Source organism: Ursus americanus, chromosome 25 (genome assembly GCF_024610735.1).
Source record: "Ursus americanus isolate L20-20 chromosome 25, mUrsAme1.1.p, whole genome shotgun sequence".
NCBI lineage: Eukaryota > Metazoa > Chordata > Mammalia > Carnivora > Ursidae > Ursus > Ursus americanus.
In genome coordinates, this window is record NC_142151.1 from 43,482,027 (window position 1) to 43,500,954 (window position 18,928).

Genomic DNA, 18,928 nt, shown 5'->3' on the forward strand with positions numbered 1-18,928 from the left:
TGTCCTTTAACACCCACGGCTTGGCCTAGGCGTCCAAGTCTGCCCCAGCTGGTGTCTCAGGTGTGGGTCCTTATACTAGGTCACCAGGGACCCTGCCCTGGACCCTTCTTTGGCAAGCCCTGCTTCGGTCTCTTCCAGCTGTCCTCTCCCCACAGAGCTAGGAGTCTGTAGGGTCACTGGGACAAGCTCATCTGCAGCCATTCTCCTCTTTTAGGCATCCAAACCCCAGAATCGCCCACCCACTACCCAGCCCACACCCAGGCCTGTGGGGGCCTCTTCCCCAGGTCCACCTCCTGGAGCACAGACTGCCTTGCTGGTGGGCATTCCTCCAGTCTGCCTGCAGCTGTTGCTGGAGCTTGGAAGTGTAGGCCATGGTTCGTATGAGGTCCTTGCAGTGAGGACAGAGCCAAGGGTAGGAAGAGAAGGGCAGGGTGTAGGTGGAGAGCTGGGGCTCCTCGCCATGCTGCCACATTCAGACCTGGAACTCTGAGGAGCCCAAGAAGACTCCATTTGAGACTGGCCTGCTGGGGACCCAAGTCTGGATGTCTCAGCAGGAACAAGGTCACCTCTTGCATGCTTCTGTACCACCAGCCTTTGGCTCAGTGTGTGGAGGGGTGGGTTCTCTGCGGTGCTTGGGGCTTTCAAGAGGTCAGATGGTGAGCCTGCTAAGTGTGTTTTCCTCGGTACTTCCGGTTTGTGAGACAAGGATGGGGATGCAGAGAAGAAGCTCCTGGGGTCTCCCCCTGCGACAGCAGATGCAAGGCTGGGGTGTCCAAATATCCAGACCATTTCTCAGAAACTAATAAAATCTACTTATTTAATCAGTTGTTCTCATTGTTTTTTCTTAGACATTTCATAGTATTCTCCCCATTTTCCCTCCCATTTTCTGAAGATGCCTTTCTGAGAGTCCTGGACCCCCCATGCATCTGGAAATAAGTTGCTAACTGGAATAATTACATGAACGTGTGAGTTTAGGCGTGAATGCCTGAATTAAAAACAGGCTTATCTATATCAAGTCAAGTGGACCTGATTTTTCCACCTGCTAGCTGTGTGACCGTGGGCAAGTTCCTTGACCTCTCTAATCCTCACGTTCCTCATCTACTTAGATCTCCAAATAAACTCTAAGGACACTGCCATCTCTAAAACTCTGGTGCGTACCCCCTTTGCTCTTCCTTCCCCTTTATTCTGCAGTCACACCAGAGAGCTTTTATCAGCACACAGCTGTCTTCAACCTTCTGGCTGCCCACTGCCCACCCCCCAGGCCCTGCCCTCTGCGGCCCGGCCAGACTGTCCCTCCCTGTGCTTCATTTCCAAATCTGCAGGCCTCAGAGGTGTGGACTAGAGCGCCTGTCCCACTTTGTTCCACTCAGAATGCCTTTTTTTCAGTCTGTTCTCCTCTCACCCATCCGGGCTGGCCTCCCAGTTCCGGGACACCAGCCCTGAATGGCCAGTCGTGGTGCCTCAGAGATGCCGTTGCGGGGTTGGACACTTAGTGGAGCCCTGTCTGCCCGCTCTTGCCCTGGGACTCTCGAGGCAGGAAGTCATCTTGAGCAGTGACTACCGGTGCTCCTGCTCCACGGGGATGTCAGGTGGCCATTCCCAGCCCCATCAAGGACGGGTCTGAAGTGAGGCACAGGGGTGGCTGAGCTGCAGACAAGGGCATCGTGTAGGGGGGCGTGGAACATGTTGGGACACAACTCTGCAGGTTTCTTGTACTGTCATCATCAAAAACAGTGAGTTCAGCTCGTGGCAGTTCTGTCCTAGACGCTCGCTGCACAAGAAAACATCGCCCCTCCAGGCTCTGCCCGCCCGGGAGCCCGGGAGCTGGGAGGAAACAGACACATCAGCCAAGACTAATAAAAGCCAGTGGGCACTTGGGGGTAAGACTAGCAATCCTGTTTCGAGTAAACCACCAAGAGCAGCACACACATATCAGGGGTGAGGCATGGCTTCAGGAGGAGATTCCGGGGGGTTGGTTCGAGGAAACGTACAGGAGCCAAAACTCCATTATGGTGAAGAGACAATGATCAGGAAGCAGGGGCTCTGACAATCTGGGTTAGTTCCCTGAAGGAGGCAGAGTTCAGAAACATGGGCTCAAATACAAGAGTCTGGGGTACGAAGTGAAGATAGGAGGAGACAGGCACTCTTGCTGCTGGGAAATCGAATTAGGATCAGAGTCCCCAAGGAAGCCCTAAACCTTACCCATGGTTTCCTAGGTCACTACCATTGTCTAAGTAGCAGTAGTGAGAATAGTAATAATTAATAACAATAGCAGCTAACGTTTCTTGTGGGGCTGGCATTTTATGTCTCAACTGCAATGGTGCCAGGGGGTAATTCTTCTTCCCCTTTTTGCAGAAGAGGAAACAGATGGAGAGAGGATAATGAATTTGCCATGGGGCGCAGTGCCGCTGGACAGCACCCGGGACCAGAGCCCCAGTCCCCCAACCGCCCACAGCTTCCCTCACCTCTGCAGGGTCGTGCCGGCATCATTGCGAACGCTCATGCAGGGTTCCTACAGGCTTCCCTTTGTTGTCCCTTCTGATGATTTTCTACATGTCGTGTAGTTGACAGTGATTTTATCCTCCTTGTTGAGAGGAGGACACAGAGATCACAAAGTGATGGCAGCTTGGAGCGGTTTTCCCTAGTCCCGTGCGAACGGAGGCAGGTAAGAGAGAGCAGTGCGGTTTTCATGTGGGGCTAACTTTACTTAATCTAAAGGATTGGACTTCATTCTGAGAGGTGTCCTTCCGCTGTTAAAGTGTCCTTTTCCTTTGTGAAATGATGAAGGTAGGGATGGTAATTGTTGCCCCCTTTTTTTTTTTATGTCCCATTTTGGCAAAATGAAAGGCTGGCAGCCGTAAGTAGCATCTGATATGAAATCCTAACGGATCGTGGGCTCTCCGCATCCAGGCCTGGGCTCAGCTCTCTCACGGCACCCCTCTTCCCGGCCCGGCCATTTACCCAGGGGCACCATTGCTGCTGACAAAGTGTGAAGGATACTTGAAGGGTAGTGCCCAGCCTGCCTCCCACCGAGCTGGGAAGATGCCTTCTGTTACCCGGGACTCTGGAGGAAGGTGTCTCAGAGAGAGCCATGGCCTAGGCTGCCCGCCCCCAGCTGAGGCCGTGCAGAGGGAACACTCGGGGCTTTCTGGCTTCTGAGAGTGCGGTATCCCCACCAACCCTCTTTCTCATATCTGCCTCAGCCTGCATGGGGCCCCTTTCTCTGCTGCTCCACTTGTTTGCTTGGTGGAGAGCATCGAGCAGGGACCTTCTCACCACCCACCCTTGTCCCATCCGCTCCTTGTCCTATCTGTCCTAAAAGCCATGATTCATCCACCTTGTCTTTCTTTTGAGGATTTTCTATGGCAGCCTGGAGGCCCCTCTCTCCTGACTGGCTAGATTCCCAGACAATCGAAGAACCATTCAAACAAACAAACAAACAAAATCAGGACCATGTGAGGGGAGCTAGTTCCTAGAGGATAAATGTTTTCTGTTTCTTATAAATGGAAATAATCCTTGGGTCACCTGTGCTTCTGAATTACCTGTTTCATGGCTCGTTCTTCATTTTTGGATGGCTCTTCCCTCCTCCACGAGCACTGGAGACAGTGACGGTATTCAAGTCTGGCACAGGGGGGACGAGGAATAGCCGAGGCAGAGGAAGGGAGATACCTTGATTAGAAAGATAATTTTCTTCCTTTGAGCCATGCTGGGATGAGACCCCAGCTGACGGGTGGCGGGGGGAGCACTGGAGAACTGAGCCACCAAGGGTGGGCGGTGGGACCTGGGAATCTCCACCCCTGAGAAGGGCAGCCGGGGACAGAGCCAGACAAGAAACAGTGTTTATTGCCGGGCAGGACAGGGAGCCCAGGTCCAGTGTAGCTGCAGGAGGGTGGGCAGACGCGAAGCAGAACTTTTCTAAGTCCACGTCGTGAGACACGAGGACTCCAGAGCGTCCTCAGAAAGTGCTCAAGGAAAGCGGAGATGCCCCTGCCTGGGATGGTTGCAGAGGCGGTGGCTGTGTTCCGGGCTGGACTGGCCTCCGTACCATTGTCTGCAGAAAGGACAGTGCCCAGGGGATCCCACTCGCATGACCGCGGCCACCTCCTTCATGCTTCTCCAGATTCTTCTTGCTGGTTGACGATTTCATGTGGATCCTTCTGCTCCCAGAGCCCAGCCAGCTTCTCAGCATAAGCTGGCCACCCCAGTCTGCTTCAGCCCCATTCCCTTCAAAAGCGTCCGTCTCCACACTCTGGCTTTTTGGGGCTCCCTCTGTCCCCTCCTGCTCCTACTCCAGAGCCAAAACCACCAGCTTTCCTGGCCACCTCTGGCACAGGATACCACAGCCGCAAGCCGGTGGGGGGGGACACCGGCTTGATCTATGTGCTGCTTTGAACACCCCCCCACACACCATTGAGGGGATCAGCTTCTGTGACTGACAGGTGGCAATGGGGTCACAACCTCTGTGGCAGCCTATGGTGGGGAAATCCGAGATGGGTTACAGGGCAATTGTAGGCGTACAAGGAACCCAGCCCAGTGCCCAGGACACAGAGCCGTTAGGCTTCAGATGATGGAATACGATGGAAGTTCCAGCAAATCGTGGGCCGGGAGCCCGCAGGCCATCAGGGAAGGGTGGGAACGCACGGCAGCCAGGTGGGCAGAGACAGATGGTTCTCATACCGGCAGGCAGGGCGGTGATGTGGAAAGCGTGTGGGCTTTGGAGAGACAGACCTCATGGAATCCTGGCTCCGCGTACTGGCTCTGTGGCCGTGTCTGTAGCAGGTGTCTGTCTCAGGAATAACAACGCCCACCTCGGAGAGGTGACGCTGGTGGCATGCCCAACTCTGGGAGATTCTGGCCTATGGTAGGTGGTCCATAAACAGCAGTCTCCCATCCCTCTCCTCGAACCCCCATCTGGTACGCTGGGCCTGAAGTATGGGAAAGGGCTGACGGGGGGAGGCTTCATGGATGGAGAGAAGGAGTGAGTAGTGATCAAGGCCAGAAGGCCTCAGCCCCCTTGGCGGGCACCCCAAGTTACCATGTGGGACCACTTTTGTTCTCCTTGCCCTCCAGAGACATCCTGAAGGTGCCAGCTTGACCCATGCAGTCCCTGGCAGTCCCCCAGCTGGGCTATGCTGTGTCTGGCTTGGCCTGCTGCAGGGTCCTCTCCAGGGGATGTCCCCAGGGCCCACTCCCATCAGTGGCCACAGCGGCAGCCTGGAGTCGGAGTCCCATGGGGGGTGCGGAGGGGTAGTTAGCCCACCAGCTAGTGCTCAGTGCAAACAGCGTACCAGGTATAAGAGTACACAGGTGAGGACCGTTCAGGCCTTATCACTGGCTTTGGGGGAGGGGATAGAAAGGACAAATAAGGTGGGTTGGGGACTTCATTCACTCGCACCACCTTTTCCTCCACCTGTATCCTTCTGAGTGGTCCATAGGACCAGAAGTTTCCTGAGCGCAGGGATTGTACCTTCACTTTCTCTCTCTCCTATATCCACTCCGCAGCGCGTCCTTTCGCTGTGAGGGGAGGAAGGCAGCCCAGAGGCGCAGACCCAAAGGCAGGATGGGGGACCCATCCAATGCTCTTACCCACCTGCCCCTCACCCTCTGTCGGTGCCCTGTAACCCCTGCCACCCTGTCCCACAGCACGTGGCCCTTTCACCTGACTCAAATCTAGGCTATTAGTGTCCTCGGTGCCCTCAGTGCCACACCCGCATGTCCCTTTCCGAGCTCGTCCTGCCATCTTAATGCCTTGGCCCCATCTCTACTCGGTCATTCCAAGACCTTGCTGCATTTACTGGAGTTTGGGTCTCTTTCTCCACTGATTACATTCTCAGCTCTGAATGCTTCCTAGAATCCCTTCCCTGACTTTCAAAAGATTCCCATGAGTGCCTGGGCCCCACCCTGGTAGACCGCCTTAACTGGTTTGGAGTACTGGCTCAGAACTCAGTATTTTTCTCAAGTTCCCAGATTATTTTTGAGCCTGTGTGAAGAACCGAGACTCATGCGACTTCCTGGCCACCGTACCTGCGAGTCATTGTCATCATTCCCTCTCCTCGGAGCCCTCTCTGATCCCCCAAGGACAAGAGGCTCTAGCTGATGGCCATCTCCTGGGTGGCAGGGGCTGGAGCCTGGCCCTGTGACCTTGGCCTAAGCCCCAGCCACTACTCTGAAGTTCTTGTCCGCCAACCCAGCCCATTCATCCCTTTCTCCAATCCCTCTATCTCCAATTCTGTAAGCTCCTCAGGCCCCCAGGGACTTCCTGGCTGAGGTCTGCTGGCTCATGCTGGTCGCTGGGAAATCTGTCTGTCTGTCTTCCTTATACCCCTCCTCACCCCAGGGCGGAGAGCTATCTGGGCTGGTGACTGAAGCTCACAGCCTGCCTTGACCCTCGACTCACTTCATCCTAGTCTAGTCTTAGGCTCCAAGAACTTGTTCTCTCTCTTAGCATCCCAGCAGGCCCAGAGTGTGGGGTCCCCATCAACACCACCCTTTCTGGGTGACACCCCCCCCCCAAAGCCCAGGCCTCTGAGCAATGAGGGAAGGGCTGAATAAACACAGACACCTGCCTGCCACGCCCCCAGCTTCCCTCTAGGAAAGACCCAGTTCTTAGATGGAGGCCAGGGTCCCTTCAGGAGCAGGACCATTTCTGCCAGTAGACACAGGTAATTCTTTTGTTGAAAGCCACAAACCACACTACACTCACCCCCTTCCTGTGTTCCTCCTTTGTTCTCTCCCTCCTCTTCTTCCTCCTTCCTCCCAAACTCGGCCCCATGCTTCATGTGTGCTCGGAGAGCTGTTTGTTCAGCTCTATGGAGAAAAGTCACCTAGAACATGGGCTGCACAGGCAATCCGCAGTGTGTCCGGTGTGTGTGTGTGTGTGTGTCTGTGTGCCTGGGTGGTGCCTGCTGGGGTTGGTACTGAACTGAGTGCGTGTACACACCTTCACCACTCAGACACCAAGCCATCAGATCGTGCTGTTTATTGAGGATGCAATGGGAGGGCCTCTAAGAAGAAAGGAGATGTGAAGGGGCCTCGTCTTCTCCGCTCCTGGATCCAGGAGAGTGAAGAGACACCTGAGCCATGAGACGGGGCCAGGGTGGGGTGGGGACTGGCCTCTCTTGCTCGTTGTGCTTCGGCCCTCCCAGCATAGGCAGTTGCTGGGACAGAGGCCCCAGCGTGAGAGGGGGGCCTCGGTCTGAGACCCAGGGAGCCGGACAGAGTGGTTAGTGACTGAGCTGGAGGCTGGGTCGAGGGCAGAAGGTGAGGAGCCTGGAGCTGAGCCCATGGCCTGCCTGGGGGACCTCAGGCAAGGAGGTGAATGTCAGGCACGTGCCAGGAGGAATTTCACCAAGTTTAGCTGTCCACACCTGTCCAGGCTCAGGAAACCACAGGCTGGGAGAAGCGGGGAGGGGTGGGGGGACAACAGCAGGGCGGGGTGGAGAGGGGACTGACAGCGGGCTGGGGGAGAACACGTGTGGGAGACAGCTGGGGCCGCAGGGGTGGCGGGAGGGCAGGGGACAGCCCTCTCTACCTGCCGGCTTTCTTGGAGGGGGCGCTCTGGCTGGAGCCCTTCCCCAGGGTATCTTTGTAGTCACTGCTGCTGCCCCTGCCCCGGCCGTCCCCGCCGCGGACGCTGCACACGCCAGAGATGCAGTTACTGCTGCCGGCCACGTAGCCGCCGCTCACCGAGCTGGGCCGGAAGCCGTAGCCGCCGCTGCCGCTCGTGCTGCTGATGATGGCTGCGGAGGGACCGCGGGGGCGGCGCCTCAGGGGCGGGGCCAGACGAGGCCACCTCCCCCCAGCCGCTCCGCCCCCTCCCTCTCCCCCTGGAGAAAACATCCCAAAAACCGCTTCCCCCAGGTCCTGCCCAGCCAGATGGCTGATTCTTAATTCTCAGAAGCCCAACACTTTGGTCCAGGTACCAATACCCCCGCTTGTCCTTCTGGACACACACACCGCCCCCCACCCCTTCTGTTAGCCGTTTTGCTAAACTTCCCTTCCAGCCTCTCCCTCTCACTAGCTGTCCAGCAAATGGCATCTTTTGGAGCTCTGGTTTAATTCTTAGTCTCGCTGAGACTGTCAGCTTAACCTCCGAGGTCCCCATTCGCTGATTCCCTGAGCCGCCTCTAACTCCCCAGGTCAGGGCTGGTCATGACTTGCAACCCTGGGGCCCCAGGCCTCACACACACTCCTCCTCTGTTCCCCCTTCTAGCAGCCACCCCCTGGGAGCAGGGAGGCAGGATACGCAGGAAGCCGCTCTGTGCTCAGAGTCAGGAGACCTGGTTGCTGGCCATGCCTGTATTATCTGGCCGCGTGATCACAAAGTTGTTTACTCTCTGGTCCTGAGTTTGCTCAGCTCCACACATGGGATGCAACTAAGGCCCTTTCCTATCGGCAGATTCTACAGTTTCAGGTCCCAGCATCCAAGTACTTACAGATGCTGACAGGGGAGGGAAATTCTCCTGACATCCTGTAAGGGAGAGAAATAAAATAAGAGTAAGCTGTCATCCAACCCACAATCTATTAACCCCAAATCTAGTGTCCCCACTGGCGTGATGTGGGGTTCTGAACCCGATGGGCACCTATGGAAATGCTTGGGCTTTTTGGCACAGGCAACAACACAAATCAAACAGTAGTTGGCACGAGGTACACAGGTGGGGTGGCATGCACAGTTCCCAAGGTCAGGCCCGGGTACTGAGTCTCTCCCATCTGCTGAGAACAGTGGGCGAGCTGGGATGGTTGCCCTGGGACATCTCAGACAAGCTCACCTTGTACCTGGATGGGTAAAGAAGATGGAACAAGAAGGACTAACATAGTAAGGGGTGGTTTGGCTTTTTTCTTTTTGTTTTGTTTTGTTTTTTTTGGTTGGGGTTGGTGGGGATAGTATGCCTAGGTATACCCAGGAAAATTGTAAGGCTGGAATGAGCTAATCCCCGAGGCACAGTGCCTGGCATGAGTGAGGGCTCACGCCGGGGTAGGTATTATTAATTACTGTTATTATTCCCATCAGCGCCACCCCTTCACTCCCAAGGACTCATCTTTTCTGGATGAGTATGTGCTAAGCTTTCTCTTATGTCCTTCTCAAACCCCTGGGGCTCCCCGGCTAGAGCACTCCCGACCTGCACTCCTCGCTCTCCAGCAGCTTGCGGTAGGTGGCGATCTCCATGTCCAGGGCCAGCTTCAGGCTCAGGAGCTCCTGGTACTCGCGCAGCATCCGGGCCAACTCCTCCTTGGCCTGGTGCAGGGCGGCCTCCAGCTCATCCAGCTTGGCCCGGGCATCCTTCAGGGCATTGTCGCCCCGCTGCTCGGCATCGGCGATGGCCGTCTCCAGGTTAGAAGCCTAAACAGGGAATCTGAGAAGTTGGAAAACTGGATGGGATTAGAGTCATCCCCATCCAAATCCCACTAATGCTTGGAGACTCCTGGGTGGAGATGCCCACTTCCCCCTTTCCCACCCCCCACTCCTCTTCTAGGCTGGAGCCCCTTCTGGGGCCCGCAAGGCCTTCCTAGCTCTATCTCCACTTGCTTGTATTTAGGCACTGGTGGTGATGAAAAACAGTGCATCCTGCCTCCTGCCCTCCTGTGATCACGGCCAGTTCAGTACCATGTCAGTTCATTACAAAGACATTTACTTGGGCACCGCTATGCCAAGGATACAGAATCAGTAAGAGTAAGATTGGCTTTCTGCTCTTGAGTTGTTTAAAGTCTGGGAAGAGACATCCTTGGAATGTGGTGTTGTGGGTCCACTAGGAGTGGTCGCCCAGGTACATAGGACCACAGACAAGGGGTGCAGGGAGGGAGATTCCCCAGAACCAACTCTTATTTCCCGAGTGCTTACTGTATGCCTGGGCCTACCCTCAGCCCTAACATGCCTGTGGCATATCTTAGCTCATGCAGTGCTTACACTACCCTATGCAGAGAGGACAGCTAACTTGCCCCACATCACAGAGTCCCTAAGTGTTAAAGCCCCTTGGAAGGTGGAAAGAGCACTGAACTAAGAGCCAGAGTGGGTTCCAATCACAGCTCTGCCATGCGCCAGCTTGCCACCCACTTAACCTCTCGGAGCCTCTGTGTCCTCATCTGTAACGACGGAGAGCACTGGCCTCAGAATCTTTGAGACACGTCAGGGGGATCAAATGATAGGAGTCGCTGCTGTTGTTATTCTAAAACCTCATCCTGTCTCCCCACCTACTCAAGCTGAGACTGCAGCCGAGAGTCCCGGAAGGGGTCCAAGCAAGGCCTTAGTGAGTAGTTAAGTAGTTACGGAAGGCACTTTAATGGGTGCTCTCTGAGCCCACTTATCAGTCATTTCATCAACAAATGTTTATTAAGCTGCTATTAGGTGCCAGGCCCTGTACTAGATGCTGGGAAAAGAGTGAGGAACAGAGCAGTTGGCTCCCTGCCTTCCTCCAGTTCTGTGGAAGAAGGGACAGGCTGGTGTAGGGCAATCACCCACGTGTGACAAGGACAAGAGAAACACAGATGCCAGGAGAGCACGTGATTAGGGCAGAGGGAACGGGGGGGGGGTCCTAGCCCATCCTGGAGAAAGAGAGAGACGGCTTCCCACAGGAAGGGCTTCAAAGCAGAGGTTCGTGGGCTAAGTGGGAGATGAGATGCCCCAGGGATGTCTGCTCTAAGTATTTGAGGCAGTGACCTCATGGGCTCCTTTCCTCTCATAGGCAGAGATTTGAGGGCTGATACCCTTGGCCAACTCATTCTCCCTCCAATTATGCCCTCTTGCCCCAGGCATGGGCAACCGGTCCCCTCACCTGCTTCTTCACATTCTCAATCTCTGAGCGGATTCTCTGGATAAGCCGGGTGAGCTCCGAGATCTCGTTCTTGGTATTTTTGAGGTCGTCCCCGTGCCGGCCAGCTGCCAGCTGCAGCTCCTGGAACTGGGGACCCCAAGCACAGAGCCGTGGTGAGCACGATGAGTGTGTCATAGGGCTACAGGATGTCTCGGGATTGCTGAGGTCATGGGGGAAGGGCATGTTGGACACTTAACTGGATGGACATGGCCTCTGTGCTGGGAATGATCAGGCCCAGCCCTCATGCCTGCTGGCGTTGCCCTCCCCGGTCCTGCTTCAGCCCCGCACACCTTGGTCTGGTACAGCGCCTCAGCCTCGGCCTTGCTCTTCAGGGCGATCTCCTCATACTGGGCACGGACCTCATCAATGATGCTGTCCAAGTTCAGGTCCCGGTTGTTGTCCATGGACAGGATGACGGACATATCACTGATGTGGGACTGGATCTGAGCGATCTCCTACATTGGAAACAGGGCTGGTCTCAGGACTTGACTATCAGAGGCTAACACGCCCCCACTCCTCTTCCCCCCCAAGCAAGATAAGCAAATCCAGATGACGCTAACTTAGTCTCTGGACCAAGGCTATTGCTCCCTGGGCAAAGTGAGTTCCCTCCAGGCCCCAGATAGATTCCTACCACCACAAAGCCAGGGCCTGGACCATTCCTTTTCCACCCAGAGCATGGAGATTGGGAGCCTCTCAGGGCTGAAATGGGAGATGGATGACTAACCAGGGGGTCTCCCTGAGAGCAGAGAACCTCTCCCAGCGCCCAGAACAGAGTGTTACTCACTGGCTGCCCTTGGCGGGGGGATGGGGAAGGTGGAGACACAGACTTACAGCTTCATAGAGACACTTGAAGAACTTGATCTCCTGGTCCATGGAGTCCACTTTGGCCTGGAGCTCCACTTTATTGGCATAAGCTGCATCCACATCCTGAAAGATGCCCCCGACATCCCTCGGTCACTGCCGGTGCAGCCGAGAAGCAAACACCCACCCCAGCCTGGGTGCCCTGCACACCGAAATGGCTGCCCCTTTCTGTCTGAGAAGCTCATGGGAAAGGAGAGGACGGAGCGAAAGGCCCAGCCCTGCCCCATCCTGAGACTCCGTTCCCTTAGCAGGGTTGGGGTACCCCTCTAAGGAAGGGAGCCCCAGCCAGGCTGCTGTCAGTCGTCCCTCGGATGTCTGAATCAGGCCCTACGGCCGCAGGGGAGCCCCGTGTGTCATCCTCTGCTGTTCTCCACTGTGGACGTGAAACCCTCAGGAAGGCCATCATCCTCTCTGCCTTTTCATTCCCTTTCTGGATAGTCCACTGTGGTTTTCCTCGGCCTTCACGTCATTAGTTTGCCATCAGTGCTCTCACTGAGAGCGGAGCACACTGGTAGGCTCGGCGCTGCCTGGTCCCAGGCCAGCCCTGCACTCAAGGCCTGCCTCCCCCTCACCTTCTTGAGCAGCACAAACTCGTTCTCTGCAGCGGTGCGCCTGTTGATTTCTTCCTCGTACCTGCAAGAACGCCAGGACTTGGTCGGTGACTACGTCTCACTGAGAACCCTCTTGCACTCAAGGAAGACTCTAAGCAAGAGGCAGTGTGCCCATCTGAGGGACAGATGCTAGTGGGCCACAGACTCCTGGGCTGGTGGGGCCACCAGGCAAGGAAGGCTTCCTGGAGGAGGGGACATGGTAACGAAGTTTGGGGGGGGGGGAAAGGTGATTATTGAAGATCCAGCTACAAAAATGAGGTAGGAGCATGTGGAGCAAATGTTCTAGGGGAAATCATAGGAAGCAAGAAGCAGGCTCCTCCTTGAAAATTTGAATAAAGCCTTACAAATGAATGGGAGTGTTTCCGTAGTTCCTCCTCATAGCCATTCTGGGGGTGGATGGATTTCAGCCCCCTTTTACCAATGAGGACCCAGAAGCTCCAGGAGATGATGTGTAGCTTACCCAAGGTTTTCCTCATCCAGCCAGAGATGGTCCTTTGACCACTGTCCAGCTAACCGGACATTTGTCCAAAGTGCCAGACCAGAGGCTGGAGAAGCAGAGAGCAAGTTCCAGAGTCTTGTTGGAATAATTCTGCTTGGTATGACAAGGAACACTGCCCCTCATCTCCACAAATGTTAAGCCAGGGTGGCTGCCACTCCCACAGGAGGAGCTCAGAGGGAAAGGGGCAGCTGTCCAGCTGCAGGGACTCCCATCCCCACTCACCTCCTCTTGTAGTCCTCCACCACGTCCCGCACGCTCCTCAGCTCCGAGTCCAGCCGCACCCTGTCCCCGGACAGCGTCTCCAGCTGCTTGCGCAGGTTGCTGATGTAGCCCTCGAGGATGGGCTCCAGGTTGTTCTTACAGTTGTTCAGGTCCAGCTGCTGCAGCAGCTCCCACTTGGTCTCCAGCACCTGGTTCTGCTGCTCCAGGAACCGCACCTGGGGCCCAAAGCACAGCCAGTGTTGAGCCCCCATGGAAATAGTTACACCTGTCATTCACAAGGCTCTGTGCAAACCTGCATTTTCTCCTTTACCCGCTCACAACAGCTACAGGAGGCAGGCAAGTCGTTAACCCCACTTAATGGAAAGGAAACGGAGCCATAGAGAAGTTTAGCCTCTTTCCAAGGTCCAACAGTTTGGTAAGCAAGGGAGCCCAGAAATGAACCCAGACATATGTCCCCATAACTCATGCATCCAGTTACTCAGAACCCATTATGGCCAAACCAGCTCAGGGCAGGGGCATGCCTAAAAAAATACCAGGACAGAGGCAGGCTGGGTCCATCTTTGGAAAGGTTGACCATTCTAAAGAAGGGAATCTCCTCTTCATTTCGTAGCATATCGAGTTCAGTGAGGCTCAATGGGCCATGAGCTTCTGGGTGTTCTAAATTTCTGCATCAGGCCCCAACTCCATCATTGCTCGTGGTCTCTTCCCTCTGCGCTAGTTCTGCTCCTTAGAACCATCATCCGCAGAGCAAGAGTGACACGTGGGGCAAGATGGATAGACAGCGCTCCCCATGCCACTGTCGCCTCACTGGGCCAGGAAACTGACCAGAGGGAGGGGATCAACATACTCCTCCCTTGTGGGGTTGGGGGAAGGTGCACAGTTTTTAAAATACGACTTAATCCACTGAGCACAGCCACTGTCTAAATCAGGTTGTGTTCCCTACTGTCATAAGCACAGGCCCTCAGAAAACTGGCTGAGATTCAGCGTTGAGATGGGATCAGCCACCGAACTGCTCGGGCCCCCAGCAGATCATCTAGCATCGGTTTGGTTTAACCAATCCTGACTCTTCCGTGTATATCCCTCCCACTGAGCCTCAGCCACAGAGCACACCCTGCACCCAGGACACCACAATTGGCATCTGGACTGCACACTGGACAATCGGGGTCACCGACAGGATGTATCCACATTTGGGAGGAGTAAAGAGCCAAAAAGACAGTGCTGGCCCCTAGGTGAGCAGGGGATGCTCGGAGCAGGAGTCTAGAACTGGGGTGTGGGACAGAGGGACTGGTAGGCTCCAGTGGCCATTGACCATTGCAACCACAGGCTTTGTCCTGCGCTGACCCATCCTGGGTGCCTCATTGTCATGGAGCCAGTGTAGCCCCCCAGGCCCCAGGACAGGGTCTCACCTTCCTTCCCTCCCACCCCCGCCCCAGATGCCATACACTGGCAAGGCTTGTCCCTCCATGCTTTTGCTGACTCATAGAATGGGAGCAATAATTTCTCATCTACCGAAAGTCAGGGGCCTATCTGGCCTGGATGATGCCTTGAGGCTTCCTCCAGACCTTTGGATCCTCCCCTTCTCAACACTCCTCCCCCAGCTCTTGAAGATGAAAACGATAGTAACAATCACCAGCACCTGGGAGCACCTAGTATGTGTGGGACACTGTGCCAAGATCTTCCCGCGCATTTTCTTTTATCAACCTGACAAAATTCCCCAGACGCAGGCTATTATCTGCATTACAGAGATAAGGAAACAGAGGCACAGACAGGATAAGTAACTCCCCACACAGCTGGCTATGTGGCTGGCTTAGCGAAGACACAGCTGGAAAGTGATGGGGCCGGAGCTGAAGCCGGGTCTGACTTCAGAGCACTGCGGAGGCGTCCTCCCCCACTCCGCCTCCCTTGAGAGTCCTTAGCTGACGGCAAAAAGGCCCATGGCCGAGCCATCTGGGAATGACCACACCCCGATGCTCCTGACCCATCTAGTCAAATGACTAGTGGATGAGACCTGCTCACAATGGACGGGAGGAAGACTCCGGGGTGTCTCCTCTCACTGGCTTTTTCCACGCACAGCGTGCATGGACCCCAGGCTTAGCAGTAGCACCACGCTGACCCTCGAGTAAGAAGCGGGGGTCTTTCCTTTGGAGCTCCTGCCAGTAACCCCCAGAAGCCTCTGCCAGTAGAGACAGACCTCCTTCTGTGTTCTCTTGAGAAAGACTGCAGGGAATCGTACATAAGCCACCCCGATGAAAGAAAACACCTGCTCCATCCACAGTAAGTGCCTCCTCCTAGCTAACCTGAATCCCTTCTGCGGTAACAGAAGCTCATGCTCTGAGAAGAGAAGGTGGACCCACCTTGTCGATGAAAGAGGCAAACTTGTTGTTCAGAGCCTTGATCTGCTCCCGCTCTTGGGCTCTCACTTTCTGGATCTCAGGGTCCAGCTCCACGTTGAGGGGGGCCAGGAGGCTCTCATTGACGGTGACCTGATGGATGCCTCCAGGTGGGCACACGGACGGACACACGGGCCCCAGGGCCACACTGCCGAACATGCTGCCAGCAAAGCCACTGGCCCGGCCTCGACCAAACCCATAACCTCCGCTCTTGCCGCTGCCGCTGGCCACGTTGAAGGAGATATTCCGGATGCCCCCCAGGCTGTAGAGACTCCGGCTTCCGAAGCCCCCGCTGAGCCCTTTGCCCCCTGCCCGGTAAGAGGATGAGCTGCCCCCTGAGAGCACCGCCGAGCAGCCGCTGAAGCCCCCCTTGGTAGCAGCTCCCGACTTGCAGGTGAATTGGCGGCTCATGCTGGTAGTGGAGATAGAGTCAGAGGCAGGAGGGATGAAGAGCAAATCCCACACGGGCTCTGCAGGTTGCAGTGAGGACTGGCAGGCACCCTTCCTTATATGTGCTTGCCATTGGGGCTCATGGATGGGCAGTCAAGAGCTTAATTCGTGGGTTTGGCTTGCCTGGGAGCAAGAAGTCATTTTCTCTATGCTGAGCTAGAGATCAAGCTCTCCCCGCCTCTGAAACAACATGAAACCTTCAAATTGCTGGGCTTGCAAGCCTTGCTCACGTAATTTGGGTTTTATCTAATTAACCTGCTGTTATAGGGTAATTTGCCCCAGGCCCCAGCCTCTCCAGGGGGATGTCACTGGCACTTCACCATCCCTATTCTGATTAATCTTCTCCGGGTCGTGGACTTCCTCCTGGGAGCTCAGGGAGCTAGAAGGGGATGGACTTCCCTGGACAGGTAGAGTATCTGGGGGCTCCAACCATCGGTGTGTCCTCCTCTTTCCCGGAAAGAGCCCCTTCATTCAGGTCTCCTGGAAACACACCCCTGGTGGCCTCTTCCCCTACCCACAGAGGACAGCGGCTGTGTCTGCTGGGGTGTGAGGGGTGGTTGACCCTCTCCCTGGCACGGGACATGAGCACGTGGGGGGTCATAGGCTTCCGTCAGTTCTCCAAGAACTGGGATCTCCACACTTCACCTCTCTCAAATCCCACAAGGCAGGCTGGAGGCCACGCAAGGCACGATCGCTGCCTGGCCCCAGCACTGGACAGAATGAAGAAAAGGAGGACGGCATTGGGACAGGTGGCTGAAAATTCAGGGTGTCAACTCAGAGGAGTCAGGGAGATGGCAGAGAGAGGCTCGCCAGGGCCTGGAGGCTTCGAGGGAAGACTCGTGGGAAGGGGTGGATGTCTGTCTGTTCATTTCCGTCTTTCTTCCGATGTGTATCTGTTAGTAAGAGCAGGAGCAAGGTGGGGACAGGAACCGTTTGTTTGTTTGTTTGTTTGTTTGTTCGGGACCATCTGTTTAGAGTTCAAATGGAGGAGCTGCTGTCCGGGTGAGACTGAACTCCTATGTCTCTCCAGACGCACGCGAGCCGGGGGTGCAGGCTGGCTGGGAGCCCCCGGGAGAGCAGGTGTCTCCACAGTGACTCTGTGGACAGCTCCCATGAGGTCTCTCTGAAGGCTGTGTCATAGGTCATCTCAGTGTTCCTTTGTAAGGACAGTCGATGGTCCCCCAGCTCAGAGGCCCCCTAGTTACTCCTCCCATCCTCCCTCCGTCCCTCCTTTTCTCCCTTCGGTAACGTCTATCGAGAGCTTCTGTGTGCCAGGTCTGGGCCCAGTATAAGGGACATGGGGGCTTATGGTCTAATGCTAAATGCTTTTCCCAGCTTTTGGAACACGTCCTAGCACGATGTCCCCCTTGATGGCTTTGCCGGCTGTATGCTTCTGTGACGTGCATGGCAGCTCACCCGTCCAACCCTCGACGTCCCCACAGCTGCTGCCCTGCCCCGCCCCCCCCCCACAGCTGCCATCCTTGCAGGTCCCCGCCTCAGCCAAGGACATCTCACCCACAGTCCTCATCTCCAAATACCTCCACAATTCTGCCACACTATCCCTACCCAGCCTGAAACTCCTTTTTCTCCCCAACCCTTCTGATCCAAATCCTCCGCTCTTTCAAAATCCGGCTTCAAACCTGGGTTTAACCCCATCTCCTCCTCTGTGTGCTGGACTCCTCTGTCCATGGAGACCTGTGCTGCCACGTTCCCTAGGACCTGGCAGTCTGGGTGAGGGTCTCATGTCCCCCAGTGGACTCCTCCCTCTGTATCTTTCCTCGGGGCCCAACACCAGGCTCTGGACATCCGTCCCCAGGTGCCAGAGGACTGACAGTTGTTGGGGCAGCAACCAAACAGCAGGGAGCGTGCATCTTCAGGGAGCCCCTGGGCCCACGTCCACGTAGAATGCCACCAGGTAGGAGCCCAGACCAGGAGCTGGTTGCAGGGGTCTGAATCCCACTCCACCACCCAGCAGCACTTGACCCCTCTAAGCCTCTGTTTCCCCGACGTAAATAGGATAATAACCTCCTCGTGGGGTAGCTGGGACAGTCACATACACTAACCCATGTGAAGTGCTTGGAATGTACCTGCTGCTTCTTCAGTGTTTAACCGATGACCAAAAATAGGGAGTAAAGTAGAAGTCAGGAATCAACCTGCACTCTCCTCTTCCGCTCTGTCTCCTTCTTCCTGTCCTCTGGGAGAGGACATCTGGATCAGCACATCCCCATACAATGTCAGCTGCTGTTGGAGGACAAGGAGGGACTGATGTCCCAGAGATTCCAGGAATCTCTCCACTCAGACCATTACTGATCATGGAAAATTCACCATTAGAAATAATAATAGCTACTGTCTACTTGCAAAACTCAGTAGGAAGCACTTTTCAAACATTAGACCTGTTGGGATTGATCCGTTCATCAGGTATTTACTGAGCACCTACCAGGTGCTGAGGGGAGTAATACAAAGTATCCTGTCCTCAAAGAACTTAGATTCTGGATCCGTCCAAATGCAGGCATCTTTGGAAAAGGCGTATCATCAAACTATTAACAAGTTATTAACACCTTAGCATGAATTAGTTAATCAGATACTGGCCATCGGGAATGAAACGTCCCATGTTGTTGATGAGGATGATGATAGGAGAGGAAGGAGGAGAGTTCTGGGCCACCCACAGGAAGGGTGGGCCCAGGTAGGGCTCCCAGGGCGCCTGTGTTTTTGCTGGAGGAAAAAGGGAGGGACGGGAGGAAACCAGGACAGAGCCACAGTTCAGCAGGGTTATGAAGGCCCTGCCCTAGCCTTAAGTCTCTGGGGAGACAGAGGGGTAGGAGGAAGCCAAGCCCCCTGCTTCGGGAGGTCCCTGGCTCTGGTGGGGGAGACAGGAGACAATTTCCCACATCCCATGTCCCAGCTTCATCTTCCCCTCACACGCTTCGAGGTACCGGGATCACTCGGTTTTCTCGCTGGGAATTAAATGCTGAGCCAGGCACGGACATCTCTGAGCCTCGGTTTTACTCGTCTGTGAAATGGTGGGGAAGTGTGTCAGATCAGAGAATCAACGCCCCAAGTTTCCAGGACCCTCCAGCTTTCCTTAGA

General features: G+C 55.4%; 1 protein-coding gene across 1 annotated transcript; it reads right to left on the bottom strand.

Annotated features, from left to right (window-relative positions):
* Window positions 1-7,527: 7,527 nt before the first annotated feature.
* KRT71 (keratin 71) lies at window positions 7,528-15,802 on the bottom strand. The gene is made up of 9 exons (XM_045800779.2): window positions 15,356-15,802; window positions 13,002-13,216; window positions 12,242-12,302; window positions 11,640-11,735; window positions 11,099-11,263; window positions 10,770-10,895; window positions 9,120-9,340; window positions 8,436-8,470; window positions 7,528-7,739 (listed from the first exon to the last, which is right to left on the bottom strand). The coding sequence occupies exons 1-9, from the start codon at window positions 15,800-15,802 to the stop codon at window positions 7,528-7,530; spliced, it is 1,578 nt and encodes a 525-aa protein (XP_045656735.2).
* Between the last annotated feature and the right edge of the window lie 3,126 nt (window positions 15,803-18,928).